Source organism: Vicia villosa, linkage group LG6 (assembly GCF_029867415.1).
Source record: "Vicia villosa cultivar HV-30 ecotype Madison, WI linkage group LG6, Vvil1.0, whole genome shotgun sequence".
NCBI lineage: Eukaryota > Viridiplantae > Streptophyta > Magnoliopsida > Fabales > Fabaceae > Vicia > Vicia villosa.
In genome coordinates this window covers 164,867,444-164,884,423 of record NC_081185.1, presented here as the reverse complement: position 1 = coordinate 164,884,423, position 16,980 = coordinate 164,867,444, and the positions used below count along the sequence as shown (strand labels likewise).

The 16,980-nt window shown below is 44.5% G+C and overlaps 1 protein-coding gene across 1 annotated transcript; it reads right to left on the bottom strand.

Moving 5' to 3' along the window:
• Window positions 1-2,682: 2,682 nt before the first annotated feature.
• On the bottom strand, window positions 2,683-3,753 carry LOC131615241 (uncharacterized). The gene has a single exon (XM_058886713.1). The coding sequence runs from the start codon at window positions 3,751-3,753 to the stop codon at window positions 2,683-2,685; it is 1,071 nt and encodes a 356-aa protein (XP_058742696.1).
• Between the last annotated feature and the right edge of the window lie 13,227 nt (window positions 3,754-16,980).

Below are 16,980 nucleotides of genomic sequence, written 5' to 3'. Positions count from 1 at the left end.
TTCCTCGTTCGTCCGCACAGCCCGACAGCTTATTCTGCTTTGTCTGATATAGTAGAGGTGTGGAATGAGGCCGGTGTCTTGGAGAGGGATGAAGACGGGCAGGTAGTGAAGGAGTTCTGCACCGCGTTCCCCTTCTTTTGGTGGAAAGGCCACTTCTCAGCTCACCCTAAAAATTATGCTTGGGAAGACGGAGAGCTGGACGAGCAGGACACGACCTCGTACTCGGTTCTTTGCAAGTATGTGGACAGTTTCACCATGTCGCAGTGGGTGACGAGGAAAGGGGACTCTGTCTTGGACGAGAATGGAGTGTCGAGGGTAGAGCCGCGGGCCATCAATACTAAGGCCTTGTTATCTTGTCGGACTCCCGAGGAGACTCGTGCGCGGTTAGGTCATATTTGGGCTATTTATTTTGTTTTTGTCTCTTCTGTTTGGTGTTTTCGCTAACCCATTTGTTTTCTTTTTCAGATGCTATGCCGGAGAAGGAGGATAAGCTCTTGAAGATGGTAACTCAAGATGCGAGGAAGCTTCGGGAGAAAAAAGCCCGGGCGACAGGTGCTGGCGACAACGCAGGCTCGGCCGGTTCGCCCCAGGTAGTCTTGGAGGGCGAAAAGACTCCAAAAAGGGCTCGTCATGCCGAGGCGACTCGCGAAGAGACGTCGACCCTTGGGCCCGACCCCGCTTTTGTGCTGCCTCCTTGCTTCAAAGATGGGGGTTACTTTGAGAAGTTTCCTCTGGCAACCTCTCCGGACGAAGCCCGTCGGGTAGAAAAGATGGGATCCCCTGCTCTCCTCAAGCAGCTAGCGAGCGACGGTGCTGCCGTGATGAGGGTTTTGGGGATGGCCCAAGTGTTGGCTAGGGGTAGCCCGGTTTCTGCCGAGGCTCTGAAAAAGGCGGAGACGGCCAGGATGCATGCCGAGGATGAGGCGAAAACCCTGAAGGCCGACCGTGAAAAGCTGAAGAAGAAGATTGAAGGGGTTTTGAAGCAGAAGGACGAGGAGATTGCGGCGGAGAAGAAAAAGCTTGCCGATCTTCAATGGGAATGGGCACCCTCGGACGAGGAGTTCGCGGATGTGGCTGCGCTGAAGTCCAGAGTCGAGCTCGTCGAGAAGATAGACGGGCTGAAGATGAACCTTGCTGAGATGGCTGAAGATGGGTTCAACTACGCAGTTCGTCAGTTGAAGCTTCTGAATCCGGGCCTGAAGGAGGACAACATTGGGCTCTCTTCAAAAATTGTGGACAAGGTGCTGGTGCCTGAGTCCCCCGATGGTGAAGAGGAATCTTAGTCTGGGACTGCGTGCCCATTCTTTGTTGGCCTGCGTGCCTTTGTAGTTGTATGTTGGGCTATGCCCGGATAATTTTTGGGGCCTGCGTGCCCGTCATTTTGTTGTGATGTTTGGATATCGCCGGCCAATTTGGTCGGCAGTTAATGCTTTACTATTTCGCATTTATGCTTTGATCATCTCAGTGCGTGTTTTATGATTTTTTATTATTGCATGTTTTTGGGCTCGGGTTATGTTTATTCCGGGGAGGTATTCCAACACTTAGGAATATTTTGCTTTTGGATTGTGCTCGGCCGAGGTTGATTTCCCGGGCGTGTGGTGTACGAGCCGGGTGAGCAGAGCAGGTGTGCGCTATGAGCGGGCACGAGACCGCGGTCGGGGCCAAGTGCTCGTGGCGTGAACGGTCCCATCGCGAGTTGGGGTTCTGCCGTGCAGGTACTGCCACGGTGGGCCTAGGTGTAGAATCCGCCGTGTAGCCGGTTCTATCCTTCAATAGGGAGTTTCGACTGTCGCTGTCGTGGAGTGCTCGCGTTCGTACCATGACGCGAGTCCATGCCCGGTTTCCCCTCGTGTTCGGGACGAGCGGCCGGGGAGTGTTAGTTTGTGTCTAACTGTAATAGCGTCTGAGTTTTTCAGCATTCCAGGGTCGAGCAAGTTTATCTCCGAGGAGGTTCTCGAGATAATAAGCGTCGTTCTCGGTTTTATCATAAACTCGGTACGGGCCTTCCCAGTTTGGGGCAAATTTTCCTTCGCGCGAGTCCTTCATGTTCCTGCGGAGCACCAAGGCGCCGACTTCGAACTTGCGTTTGATAACTTTAGCGTTATGGCGCAGAGCAATCTGTTATTTCAATTTGGCTTCTCGGAGGGAAGACCCTGCTCTGATCTCTTCGACCATATCGAGTTCTTCCCTCATAGCCTCGTCGTTGAGTTCTTCCTCGAGAGGCGATTCGGTCCGCCGAGAAGGTTCTCGGATTTCCACGGGGATTACGGCTTCGGTGCCGTAGGTTAACCTAAACGGGGTTTTGCCCGTGCTTGAATGGGGCGTCGTCCTATACGCCTAGAGTACACTGTGTAGTTCTTCGACCCAAGCTTTCTTAGCCTCGCCGAGTCTCCGTTTTAATCCTCGGAGGATGACCCGGTTAGCCGCTTCGGCCTGTCCGTTCGTTTGGAGGTGTTCCATCGAGGTGAAATGTTGTTTTGTGCCGAGTTTGTCTACGAACTCTTGGAACTTTTTATCGGTGAATTGAGTGCCGTTGTCGGTTATTATCGCCTGTGGTACTCCGAATCGAGCGAGTATATTCCGTTTGGAGAAACGAAGCACGTTTTGGGACGTGATTTTGGCGAGCGCCTCGGCTTCTATCCATTTGGTGAAATAGTCTATGGCGACTACCAGATATTTGTTTTAGTATGATCCGATCGGAAAGGGTCCGAGGAGATTCATTCCCCACGTGGAGAAGGGCCAGGGCGATGATAGGGATTTAAGCTCGTTTGGGGGAGCCAAGTGCATGTCGGCGTGACGCTGACATTTATCGCATTTCTGAACGTGCTCTTTGGCGTCTTGTTGCATGGTCGGCCAATAGTATCCGGACCTAAGGGATTTTCTTGCCAATGATCGTCCACCGAGATGTTGGCCGCTGATCCCCTCGTGAAGCTCTTGTAATATCTCGAGCGCTTGCGAGGCGTTGACACATTTGAGGAGAGGAATGGAGAATCCTCTCCGGTATAGTTTGTTCTCGACGATAGTGTACGAGCAGGCCCGTCTTTTGATTGCTGAAGCCTCCTTCACGTCGGTTGGAAGTTCGTCCTTCGTGAGGAAGTTGTATACTGGGGTCATCCAGCAGCGGTCGTCGCCTATGGCGAGCACTGGTAGGGGTTGTGCGTCCTTGTCTACGCTCGACCTTGATAGGATTTCCTGGATCACTGACTTGTTCCCGCCCTTTTTCCTCGTGCTCGCGAGTTTGGACAAGACGTCTGCTCGAGAGTTGTGTTCTCGAGGGATGTGCTCGACTTCTGCCTTCGTGAAGTTTTTCATTCTTTCTTTGACAAGTGCAAGATACTCGACGAGCACGTCATTCTTGGCTTGGTAATCGCCGTTGATTTGGGATGCGACAAGTTGGGAGTCGGTGTAGATTTTAACCTCCCGAGCACCCACATCTTCGGCGAGCCATAGGCCTGCTAGGAAGGCTTCATATTCGGCCTGGTTGTTCGACGTGGTGGAAGACAAAACTAAGGATACTTCGATGATAATCCCTTCTTCGTTTTCTAGGATAATGCCAGCCCCGCTTCCCGAGCTGCTTGAGGCGCCATCTACGTAGCTGGTCCACTTATTCTCGGCGGGGGGCGGGGAGTTAGCGATTGAGGTCATCTCGGCTATGAAATCTGCCAGTGCCTGAGCTTTCAGTACCTTCCTGCTTTCATATTGTATGTCGAATTCGGATAGCTCGATGGACCACTTTAGCATTCTCCCCGCCATGTTTGGTCGGCTGAGAAGTTGCTTGATAGGCTGATCTGTTCGAACGACGATGGTGTGGGCGAGGAAGTAGTAGCTCAGCCTTCTGGCTGCTGTTATTAGGGCCAGTGCGACTTTCTAGATTTGTTGGTATCGCGCCTCGGGTCCTTGTAGGGCTTTGCTGGTGAAATATACGGGCTTCTGCCCGTCTTCAGTCTCTTGGATCAAGGCCGCGCTGACCGCTTCGTTTGAGACGGCCAGGTAGAGACATAAGATCTCGTTGTCTCCAGGTCGGGAGAGGACGGGTGGTTCTGAGAGTACTTGCTTAAGGTGGGATAGTGCTCGCTCGCACTCCTCGGACCATTCAAATGTCGCTTCCTTTCGCAGTAACTTAAAGAATGGGAGAGCGTGTCGGGCGGACTTTGCGACAAAACGGGATAGTGCCGTGAGCATCCCGTTTAGGACTTGGATGGATTTTTTATTGTTAGGAGTGGGGAGTTCCGAGAATGCTCGGCATTTATCCGGGTTGGCTTCTATTCCTCTTCCGGTTAAATAGAAACCAAGGAACTTGCCCGCCCGGACACCGAAGGTGCATTTCTCTGGGTTGAAGCGCATTTTGCAGGATCTGGCCTGCTCGAACACTCGCTCGAGATGCGTGGTGTGGTCGGTGTCCTCCCGAGATTTGACGATCATGTCGTCCATGTACACCTCGAGCGTGTCGCCGATCTCTCCTCGGAATACCTTGTTCATCATCCGTTGGTATGTGGCTCCGGCGTTTTTGAGTCCGAAGGGCATTACGTTGTAGTAATAGTTGCCCGACTCGGTCATGAATGTCGTGCACTGTTTGTCGCACCTCGCCATCGGAATTTGGCTGTAACCTGAATAAGCATCCATAAAAGACAACAATTTATAACCGGCCGAGTTGTCGACCAGTTTATCAATGTTAGGCAAAGGGTAAGCATCTTTGGGACATGCCCGGTTAACATCAGTATAATTAACACACATTCTCCATTTCCATTAGATTTTTTAACTAGTACAACGTTTGAGAGCCAAGTTGAATACTTGGCCTCGGAAATAAAATTTGCCTCTAAGAGGTCTTTTACAGCTTTCTCAGCAGCCTCCGCTTTCTCGGGAGACTGCCGACGCCTACGTTGAACTACTGCCTTAGCGGCTGGATCAATGGAGAGATGGTGGCAGGCGACCTCAGGGTCGAGTCCGGGCATTTCCGCCGCGCTCCAGGCGAACAAGTCGGCGTTGGCTCGAAGGCATGCTACGAGTTGTCTCTTCGGCAGATCTGGGATGTCCTTGCCGATCTTCACCGTCTTGTCGGGGTTGTTGCCCAGCGGGACGAGCTCGAAGTCACCGTCCGGGATAGGTCGGACGGGGTGAGTCGTCTTGGGTTGTGGTTCCTCGCCTTTCTTCAGCTCTTCCTTCGTGAAGCGAGCGTCGAGGTCAACTGAGCTGACGTTGGTCGGTTGCTGATGATCTTCTCGAGGAGGCTTGTCTTCGGCTCTTGGCTTCTTATTTGAGCTGGAGGGAGGGGCGACTAGTTGCAACCCTTTCACCGAGGCGTCGAATATTCTCCTGGCGGCTTCGATGTCGGCGTTGATGGTGGCTACTCGTCCTCTTTTCGTGTAGAACTTCATCTTCAGATGCACGGTCGAGGGGACGGCCGTGAGTTCAGCTAGAGTGGGGCGCCCGATGATGCAGTTGTAGAGGGTCTTGCAGTCGATCACCAAAAACCTTGTCTTGACCTGTCTGGAAGCTTCTCCTTCCCCGAAGGTGACGATCAGTTCGACGTAACCCCAAGGTTTGGTGGTCGCTCCGTTGAAACCCTGGAGGTCGGAGCCCACATATGGAGTGAGATGCGAGTCGTCTAGCTGGAGGGTCCGGAAAAGGTGGGAATACATGATGTCGACCGAGCTCCCCTCGTCGACTAGGACCCAACGGACGTCAAAATTCGCCATCCTTGCTCGGACGAGCAGGGGAATTGTGGCATTCGGGGCTCCGCCGGGAAACTCTTCCAAATAGAAAGTGATCGGATCCGATTTCCCTTTGAACTTCTGTAGGGTAGGGCCGAGGTCTTAGTTGGCGCTGATCAACTAATCAAACTTTCTCTTCACTGAGCTGATAGTGAGAGAACTGGGGTCCCCGCCATTGGATACGACCATCGCTGTCGGGAACTCTTCCCACGTGCTGAAGGCGGTTGTTATTCCGACGAAGGGAACGAAGTCTTCTGGTCGGGTGATGGACAGAGCTACTTGTAGTGGTCTACTGTCCGGTGAGTTACCCTCGTCGGAGTTTCGCGGGTTTTCTCTTCGGGAAGGTTCTCCCTTCTTCGTGTATTTCGAAAGGCGACCTTCCTTAATCAGAGTCTCGATGGCGTCTTTGAGATGTACGCATTCGTCAGTCAGATGCCCATGGCTCTTGTGATACTTGCAGTACTTGGATTTGTCGGTCCCCGGTCTGGTAGAGTTGGACTTCGGCGGTCTGACGTTGGAGTTCTTGAAATCGGTGCTTTTACACTCGGCCAGGATCTTCTCGCGCGAAGCGTTCAGGGGAGTATAGTCGCTGACTCGACCGGCTGTTCCTCGGCGTTCTTTGGCGTCGTGGGACCTGTCATCTTTCCTTTTCTCATGTCCCCGGCGCGATCCTGAGTTATCGTGGTTCTAGTTGCGGCAGCATCATTGCCCCTCAAAGCTTTTATCGCAGCCGCTTCGCCTTCTTCGAAAGCGATGAAGGCTTGGGCCTTGTGGAGGAGGGCGTTCATGGTGTGCACCTTCTCGATTTTTATAGCCTTCTTAAAGTCGCTTCCGGGGAGGAGTCCTCGCTTTATGAGGTATCTCTTCATGTAGTCGGTCGTCTGTACCTGGACGGCCTCTTTGTTGAACCTGTCGAGTTAATCTCGGAGAGGTTCGTTGGTTCCTTGGATCACAGCCTCGAGGTTTGCTTCCGACTTTGGTTGTCGACGGGAGGCTGTGAAATGGTTCAAGAAGAGTTCCTTCAGCTCGGTCCAAGAGTGGATGGAGTTGGGAGGAAGGTTCTTGTACCATGTCATCGCCCCTTTCCTGAGGGTGGTTGGAAAGATGCGGCATTTAATGGACCCTCGGACGACGTGATAATCCATGACGGCTTCGATGCTTCGAATGTGGTCGTCGGGATTGGTAGTCCCATCGTATAGGTCCAGGGTTGGTGGTTTTTCCATTCCTCGTGGAAGACGAGCTCTTCGGATGCTTTCGGACAAGGGGCTGCGGAAGTCTTCCTCGTCACTTGGTCCTGGAGAAGTCGAGTGTCTGCTTCGCCGGGATTTCACCTGCGTTTTGCTCGGATTTTTGCGGTTGTCCCGGGGAGGGGAACGCTCGCGGGGTTTCAACACAATTTTGGAGGGGCCTCGGTAGTCCCGCTCGGGGGAGAGGCTCCTAGTTTCTGTGGCCTCTGGCTTCTGATTCCTCTTGCTCTTTCGTGGTGGAGAGCGGGAATATGATCTCTGACGACGATACCTTTTAGGCGGGGAGCGCGAAGAGGACGGGGAGCGTCGACGATACCTCCTCGGCGGTGAGCGCGAGGAAGAATAGGAACGCGACCGATAGTGTCTCCGCGGGGGGGAACGATATTGCCGCTTCCTTTCCAGCTCATCAATGCGGTCACCTTGAAACCGGATGAGGCGGTTCGTCTTCTGCAGTTCTTTGAGCAAGAGGACGGTGGTGGAGTCGGCTTCCTCGGGGATATCGGCTTGTTCTTGGTCGTCTTCGTATTGAACTCTTCGCCTCTCAGAGGTATGGGTGAAGGAGGAAGCAACCTGCCCGTCCCTGGTGTCAGTTTCGTTCAGGTTTTGAGCTTGCTCTGGTCCGTTCTGGGGTTGAGGTTGCTCGTTCCCACCGTTTTGATCTTGCTCGACGTTCTGAGGTTGCTGTCTTATGTTGGGTTGGGAGGTCTCATGCCTCGACCTCCCTTGCCCGTCAGCGGTATGCTGTTGTCCCTCCCGCCGATGTCGATTCGTCCCCTCGGGGGCGGAACCTTGGATGAGATTGTCCAGATGGAAGGGATCAGGGTTTGGGATGTTGACGTTGTTGTTGTTGTCGGCCATGACGATCATAGGATGGATTAGCTTTGATCTTTGCTTGTTAAAGAAGGGGGAGCTTGTTTCCCACAGACGGCGCCACTGATCGTACCTGATCAGAAGAATCGTCCCGGGCTGCTCGGAATTGGGTCTTCGAGGAGTGAGAAGGGGGTGTACCTGCAAGGCACTCCGATGCCAAAGTAAGGAAACGAGCAAAGGAGTGCAAGTACAAGCTAAGAGTTAGAAAGAAGTGAATACCTGACCCTCTAGTGAAAGAGGGTATTTATAGCCCCCAGCGCTGGGCCATGATCTCGCTATTTGGGTTGGATGCCCAGGCCCAATTAGGAGACTGCCAGGATTCTGGAACCGAAATATCGGAGGTGCGTGAGTGCCCTCTGTCCTGGTTAACCGCTCCGAAGTTCCAGGGAGACGCGGTCTTTTAGGGACCACGTGGACTCAGCATTATTCGGAGGGTTGGATGTGAAAAGAGCCCTACGAGGAGCAGGGTCCTCGGCGGAGAGCCTGCTCGTGGAGAGCAGGGTCCTGGGCAGAGAGGATGTTCGCGGGGAGCATCCTTGCCGGGCGTCAGACGGCTCACGAGGAGCATTGTGTCGAGCATAGTGGAGACGAGCGTTCCAGATCCAATTATGGGTCACGGAGGGGTTTGGGCCTCTGAGGTTCAGTGGGCCGAAACTATGTTGGGCCTAATCTTGGCCAAGTCCAGAACAGAAAGTGTCAAGTAAAATTTGATTAGTTAGAGGTTAATAACCTAAAATTTATTTGCTTGGGTCGACCGACCATTGAATCTCAGACAACGTGATTTAGAATCAACACTAAACTATATTCAACACTAAATTATAATCCTATAATGTGTCGCATAAAAATTTCTCACCAAAACTTTCTTTCTATTTACCTAACTATTAATTAATTAATAATTAAATAATAGATAAAAAATAAATTTAATCAAATATATAAATAATTTAATCCACTATCCCCATTCAACTAAAAAACTACCAACTTTTCTCCAACATCGCCGTCAAAATAAACTAATTTACAAAATTAAACATACACCCAGTGTTTTAAGAACCGGATCGAATCGGTCCGTCAGACCTGTCGAACCAGGAATCGGACAACTAACCAGTCTGATTCCATATCTGGATCAGAAATATTATTGAATCGGTGTGAATCGGTCAAAACGGGTATAAACCGTAAAAATCGATGGTTTAAGAGTATTTTTAATTTTTTTAATTTTTTTAATTTTAAAAATTAAAGCGACGTCGTTTTGATTATTTTAATGAAAAATTAAAAGAAATGAAATAAAAATAGAAAATAAAAGAAACTCCCAGGAAATCCTCTGACACCCTTTCTGCTGGGTGGTGTCATTTCGGTGCGTGACACAAGGTATAGAGCTTTTCTGCAAACTGTGTAAACTGGAAGATTTTACCTGAGAAAATAAATAAATGAAAGAAGATGGCTTCGGTAGGCTTGATGATTTTATTCTCTCTGTTTAATGCATTGTTTGATCCATTCTGGATGGTGGATGTAGAACGGACAATGGATTATCTGAAAGTTTTCCACCTCTAACATGTCCTCCTCTCCTGGATCTTCGTTGATTTCCATTGACGTTGGCGTTCTTCACCTGATTTGCTAAATTCGTCATCTGTTCAGTCAAAGCAGTTAGAGTCGCGGTAAAATTCGCGATAATACCCTTAAAATCTGCTCTGGTCGTCGGTTGATCCGCCATGGTTGTCAAGTTACAAAAAGAACCGGAGAAACTTGCTTTGATACAAACTGACGCAGTTAGAAACACTAAAGGAATAATAAGCGCTAAACCTAGAATGAAGGATTAGGGTTGCAGGCGGAAACCTATAATAAAATACAGGGTTGTAATGAAAGATAATCCCTATGGTCATGCCAAAGGTATTTAAAGAAACAAAACAAAGAAGAGAAGAGACGAGGTTGATCAATACAAATACAAGATAGATTGAAAATGGAGATAAGGTCGATGAACAATCGAGAGATAAGAGACGTTGTGTAGCAACCTGCCTAAAATTTTAACTTAGAGAGTCGCCACCTATTCTGAAGGGCGAATAGGAAACCCTACGCAGATAAGAGATTGAGGGTAAGTTATTATAATCAGGCTGAGGGAAGGTATGAGGCACCCTCAGCCCTTTCCTAAAGGCTAACAGTCAAAGATTGCATGGCAGGAATTAGGGAGAAATGTGGCAAACAGAATTTTAGGACACAATTGAGGTTTTGAAGAGGGGGGACTCGCCTTGTTGCCAAGTGCCTACGTACCTCCTTAGGGAGGATCAGAGTCTACGTAGTTCGGGGAGGGTTGTACGCCATTTAGAGTTTGAATTTGATTTGATATGGTTTTTTTAGAGGCTTTTTGGTCAGCCTATCGCAGTTTGTTTTGTCTTTGTAATTTGAATGGAATTTAGAATTATTTGAAAGTGTGGGCGTACAACCCTGATTTGGCACTATTAACCGCAATGATCAATAGGTTTGATCACCATGGTTAAAAGATTTGAAATTTGCATCACTACCAATTTTAATCGATTGATTCGATTATCACTAATAATGAATTGAAGTATATTTTAATAATTTTTATGGAGTTTTATATGCATTGTTACCCCTCGTAATCGATTGATTCGATTAAAAAGAATAACAAATTAAATCGAGGGAAAAACGGTTAATCATCACAACTAATAAAATAGTTGCAACCATTTAACCAAATAATAGAAATCATATTTTATTTAATTAAATAACATTTTAATTAAAAATATTGTTAACCATAGCGATTAATCGATTTAATTGTCACGAATAACAAATTATAAGAATTTCAATATAATTATCATGTGTTTATTAAAAAAAATACAATTATTATTATATATTAAACATATGTATTTTAATTAAAGAAATAAACAAAACAAATAGAATTTATTAAGTTTATTAAGGTTTTGATTCCATGTGGTAGTTATTAGGGTATATGGTATAGGGAATCAAGCTGGGGTGTTGGATCTAAGTCTAGTGAAGATTAAAGGCCAGATTTAAGAGGTGCATGGTGCTCTGTACGCAGGCGTACGCATTGGATCAGGAAGTGTTATTTTCAGAAAAAATAATGAAGGAGGGGAGGCTCGAACCTGCGACCTCCCTCTCACATATGCGCTTGCCAACCACCCCAACCAGCAACGCGCCTTGTTTATATTATACCCTTAATTCATTAAATAAAAAACAAAGAGACTAAATGGAAATTTCAGCGCGCGAATTTCAAACCAACGAACCAGACAATGCCAGCTCATCGTCTTCCACCCCAGACCTGCAAAAAACTGTGAACATTTGCTACGAATCTGCTACGATTCGCCCCTAGCTAAAACGCCTCAAAAATAGCGAATCGCTCATACATTCATATAAATGGCGCGCACCAACCCAGATTTGCTCCCTTTGATTATACGAATCTGATCACGCCCCCAATTTGTTTTAATTTGACCTATGGCGCAAACCCCCAATTGAAACCCTAGAAACCTTCAAACGGACACTAATGGCAACACGCAATTAAATCATGTAAACTTTAATTTAATCATTCAGAAACAACCACAGACATCATACAAACCATAACACACCAATAATTTATCCTATGAATGCTTCAAACATGCAGATCGAGCCAAATTTCAGAAGGACATACCTCGACTTATAGGAGACAACTCTGGGGGTGTTGATGACGCGTGAGTACCCTAACAGCTTCGGAATCCTTCAGAGAACCTTTTGCAATCTTTAAAACTCCCTGAGAGGCCTTCAATCTCTCAAACCGATTTTGAGTTCTTGGAGATTTTTTTATGTTCTTGCAGCTCTGCCTCTCTTTCCAGAATTCTCGACCCCTAGTCTCTTGGTTAGTGTTTACTACTTATAGGAGAATAGGATTAGGGTAAATCTTTGTCCAAAACCTCACTTAAATCCAATCTTCCTAATTTGAGAAATTGATTTTATTTCTTGCACTTTAAGCTACTATTTTTGGCCCAATTTGTATTAATTTCTTTCTCCAATCAATGTGCACGAAATTATATTATATTTGATCATTAATATTGATTAAAAAATAATCAAAACATATTTTCTACCAAATATTTGATTTTTCATTTAATTAAATCATTAAAAATTAATTTTAAATGAAATAAAATTATGTAAAATCAAATAAAATGATACAATTCATGGCATATGTTTTGGATAGCTTGTGGACCGAGTTTGGGTCATAAAATGTAGGCCCATTTATAAGAATTTCACTTTTGAAACCCTCCTTTTTCACATTTGGTCCCTCAAAATCTCCCAACTTTGATTGATCATATCTCACTCAATATTTAAGCTATGAGGGATTTCTAAGACTTTTTGGAAACCTCAAGAGGTCCTCTACAAGCCACTTTGGAATATATTTTTCATTTGGAACTGTTATCTTGATCATATCCTCTTTGGGAAAAAACTGCTTTTGAAGGATGCCTGAAAATGACCTGCAATTTTTTGCTTTGTATCTCTTAAATGAAGCACTTTTAGCCTTGGCTTGTGAGACACAAAGTTGTAGAGAATTCAATTTCCTTCAAAATAGGCTTTGAGTGGGGAATTTCTGATGTTCCATGTGAAAGTTATGCTCAGTCAAAGTTGGGTTGACTTTCTCCTAAGAAACCCTAATTTGAACCTTTTCATATTTGTTCATCTCTGAGTTTCTATTATTGGAATCATGATCAATTCTTGATCAAATGATGGTTATGCACCCCATACTTGATATTTGCCCAATGGTTAAAGTTTGGATCATGCCTTGATTATGATTGACCTTTCAATTTGGATCAGTTGACTGTGAATTATCTGGATTATGTGAATGAGCCATGCCTTGAGATTTGAACCTTGTTTTTGTTGTGAGAAAAGTGCGGGAGGTAAATTTTGGGGTATGACAGCTGCCCCTATTTAATTACCTTGGATTGGGTGACAAGAGGGTGTGTAGACCTCGCGTCGTTCCGATCGAAGAGTTATTAAATACTGGAAGACCCTTAAATTTACCTTGAGTTTGGGTATGGATGAAGAGAAGTCTCCTGCTAAAGCCTGAGCCTTACATAGCGAGGACCTTTTGTTGGTTGCGTAATTGGCTTGCTATGGCCAGCAAGCCTCCGTAGTTTGTGAACCCCCACTTACCATAGTTCTAGTAAGTTTCCGTAGTTTGTGGACCCCAATAGGATTGTTTGCTATAATTCTAGCAATTTCACCTGCACTGACAGGGTTATCTGCGAATCTCATCGCAGAATTTACCTGTACCACCAATAGGGTTATTCACGAGTGTTATCGTGAAATTTACCTATATTATCAGGGTTGTCATACCCCAAAATTTGCCCTTATATATCTGCCAATGTCATGTTATTTCAAACAAGCGCAATGGCCTAGCTGATAATGAGTTGGGTATAAGGAGTTGCCTATGTGTGAAGAGGCTTGAGTTCGAATCCCACCATCTCTTTTATTTTGACATTTTTGTCTTTTTATTTTTTTTATTTATTTTTTTTTTCTCGTTGTTATTACTATTTTTTTAAATTTTCTATAGTTATTAGTATTTTAGTTTTTTTAGTCACTTCATTTAGTTTTAAATTTGGTTTCTTAGTATTTTTTAGTTTTAACTAATTTTTCTAGAAATTTTAGATTCTAGTGTTATTATTATAAAAAATAAAACATATATATAAGATTTCTTTTAAGTAATAAAGTTTTAAGTTTTTATAATTTTTGGTATGTTTTATTGTTGTTATAAGAAAAATATTCATCAAATCTTTTCACTCCCAAAACTTGCAGATACACTGTGAATCCAAGATTACGTTGCAAAAATGTCCAAGATCAATTCCAATTCCAATCAAATAATTATAATTCCAATCATTGATTCTTTCCTTTTTTGTTAACCTAAACAAGCTACTATATAAACATAACCATCACAAGTATGTAGGGGGAGGAATTTTCATAAGGATTCTGCAGCCTGAAGAACACGTTAAAACTCACAAAAGCTCCAACAAAATTCCAAAAAAACTTGAAATCGATTTCTGAGTTTGAGGATATTTCAGGAACTTTTGGACGTTCATCAGCGATCATCGCAAGTCTAGGAAGGTCCCCCAAGCGTTCTTGAATCCATTAGCATCCGGAACCACCACGAAAAACTCACGGTTTGCGTTTACTTTGTTTCAATTTGATTCCGCGCATATATTCATCATATACTGCATATGAACATATATTCTGAATTGTGATGATGTTTAGAAGCTGTCGGTGTTATTCAATTTGTGTTTGGTCGCGAATTAGAGACTGTGCCATGGCTAGGGTTAGAGTTCAAGAAATTGGGAACGTTGTTTTTCAAGGAAAATTAGCCCGAATTGAGGGCACTATTGAATTCGGAAGATGATTTTACCTTGATCCAAGGCATCATCTGGAATTGATTTGCATTATTTTTTGAGTTTGATTCGTGCAGGTTTATAGCCACACAAGAAGAACCGTTGCTAAAAGTCTGTGTTCTTTTAAAGAACGAAGGTCGAAGATGAACAGTGAGGGCTCCAAATTTTTTTGTTTGAATTTATGTCTTTATTTTCATATATTATTTAACAAGGGCATATGTTAAACAAGCAAGCGCATCTGGTTGGTTTGGTAAACGCATTTGCTTCTTCACACAAGGGTCTAGGGTTCGATCCCTGGCCCTTGCAATATTTTTTCAAATATTTCTCCTGCAGATTACATGCACCTCCATCTTCAAGGATTACCATGCGCCTCCCAACTCCCAAGATCTAACGCCTGTGAGGACTCAAGCACACCATGGACACTCACTCGGTAACCACACCAGATTAAAAGTTAAGTTTTCTAACTTTTTTTTTTTTTCTTTTTTAATTATACAACATTTTGTTTTTATTATTTACATTATTCATATGGTTTTCCAAAAAAAAAAACTTTCTCTTAAAAATATTTTCTCTCTTAAATTCTTTATTTTCTTTTATAAAAATATCATAATAAATAAAACATTTATTTATTTTAATTAGTATTGACAATGTGACTTTTAACTGTCTAAGTTAAGTTAAGTTAATTTGTTTAAATTATTTAATTAATTTTAATAAACTTTTATTAATTGATAAAAATATATTAGGGTTGATATTTAATCGAAACTCTATTTTCGCCAATTTAATTAATTAGGTTAAAAACCATAAATTAATTAAATTGACTTTATTTATTCTATTAACCAGGGTTAACTTGCGCCCTAATCAGGGTTTGCCACGATCATTCCCTACACTGAAATCTTTCCTTTATGCATTTTTCAGGGTTTGCTTTTCGAAATTCTCCGACTACGCGCTATATCAATCAAAAAGCTAAGTTTCGATCTTTATTTTATTTATTTATTTAAATATTATTTTACTTTTAATTTATGCTTTATAGATTAATCTAGGATTTATTCTTAAATGCCAATGAATTGTCCATACACTCACTTCCTATTATCTTCCTGCTAATTCCCAAATGTTCAGAGTCAATGCTTCAGGAAACCCCCGACCATCAACCTTCGTCAATTGAAGCTAAGTATTCTTTCCCTTTCTCGTATTTTTACTTTTATTAATTAGGATTAACCTTGTTAATGGCTGAACCGATAATGCACTCACCCTATTTTTGTTTGCCTTTTCAGGGTTTGTTGACTGCCAAAGCTACAAGTTTGTGGTAACTCTAAACCTTGTTTTCCTGTTTTATTATTACTTATGTCAAACCCTGATAAGGGATCCGCTGGTTACAATTTCCCGCCCCCTTTATTGCTTTATGTTATTATATACTGCGTGGTTAGTAATCTTAGGGAGTGCAAGCCTTAAACTGAATTAGAATAACTAATTAAAAGATAAATATCTGAATATAATCACGTGATTGTTGCACACACGCACCCTTTTGGGGTAACCCTCTCTGTTGCCTTGTTGCCTGTTGCCTTGTTGCCTGTTGCCTTTGTGTTTTTGCAGAATAAGCCACGTCCCTCGAATTCGAAGATACCTCAGCCATGTTGCCTCGATAAAAAGGTCACGACCCTAATGATGCTGCCTTCGATACACAAATGACCTCGACCCTCGGATGTTGCCTACGAAAAAAGGTTGAGGTATCTTCTGGTTGCCTACGAAAATGGCTTATTCTGATCCTTGCCTTAGGCTACCTGCCCCTCTATGGCATGGGACAGTCTTATGGCAAAGGATGCTTCGATGACCCTTCAACCTCCAAACGAAAGGCTTCCTGCCCTCTTATGGCAAGGATAGACCCTTTCATTCTGAAAGGCTAAAAAGAGACCTATCATCTGAGTTTAAGGTAATTGCCCCTAATTGCCTTGCAATGCTCAAACTTTCATTATATTCTTTCTCATAATTTTTCAAAAGGGCAACGCTCATTTACGAGCTAAAGTCCCTATCTCTTTCATCTACATTTTCTAAACAAACGAGCAAGCAAAGCAATTAAGAGCCCATGGAAAACCATGGATGCAAAGGGTGCCTTACACCTTCCCTTTGCATAAATTACCCCCCGAACTCAGATTTTCTTTAAAAGGTTTTTTTCTGTTTCTTTTTGCCTTTCTGAATTTGTTTGGATAAAATAAAAGTCGGTGGCGACTCTTGCTTACCGCGACATTTCGATCGATAAAAAGTCAGTTCACCGTATTACAGAACTGGCGACTCTGCTGGGGAGTATTTCGATTAAGAGGGGTTACCTTAAAAGTTTAGGATTCACCTTAAATGTTTTCTATTGTTTGCTTTGTTTGTTTTATTTTTCAGGGGCGTTTTGGGAATTAACTGAAGGACGAATCCTATTCCCGGATTCAAGTACATCTAAGATAGGAAGTGGCATAGTCATGGCGACCTCCCTTGTGTATGCTTGGGATTGGTCAATATGAGAGTTCACGCTTGAGTTAGGCCTCTATGGGTGTTTACATGCTTCTCTTGTATGAGGGAGGTTCGTGTGGATACCTGTGGGTGAGTCGGAGCTCAAGGACCGTTAGTTACCTTTAACCCATCCTGGCTTTTAGGAACGTAGTGGGGGGACTACTCTTGATGTATGTTGAGAGCATAGTCGCTACCCGATACTACAGTTCAGATAGGCTCTTTCTCAAAGTATCATTGCATGGTATGTATGTATCATGTTCGAGGGTGCTTTAGGAGGGTCGACAATTCTGAGTCACT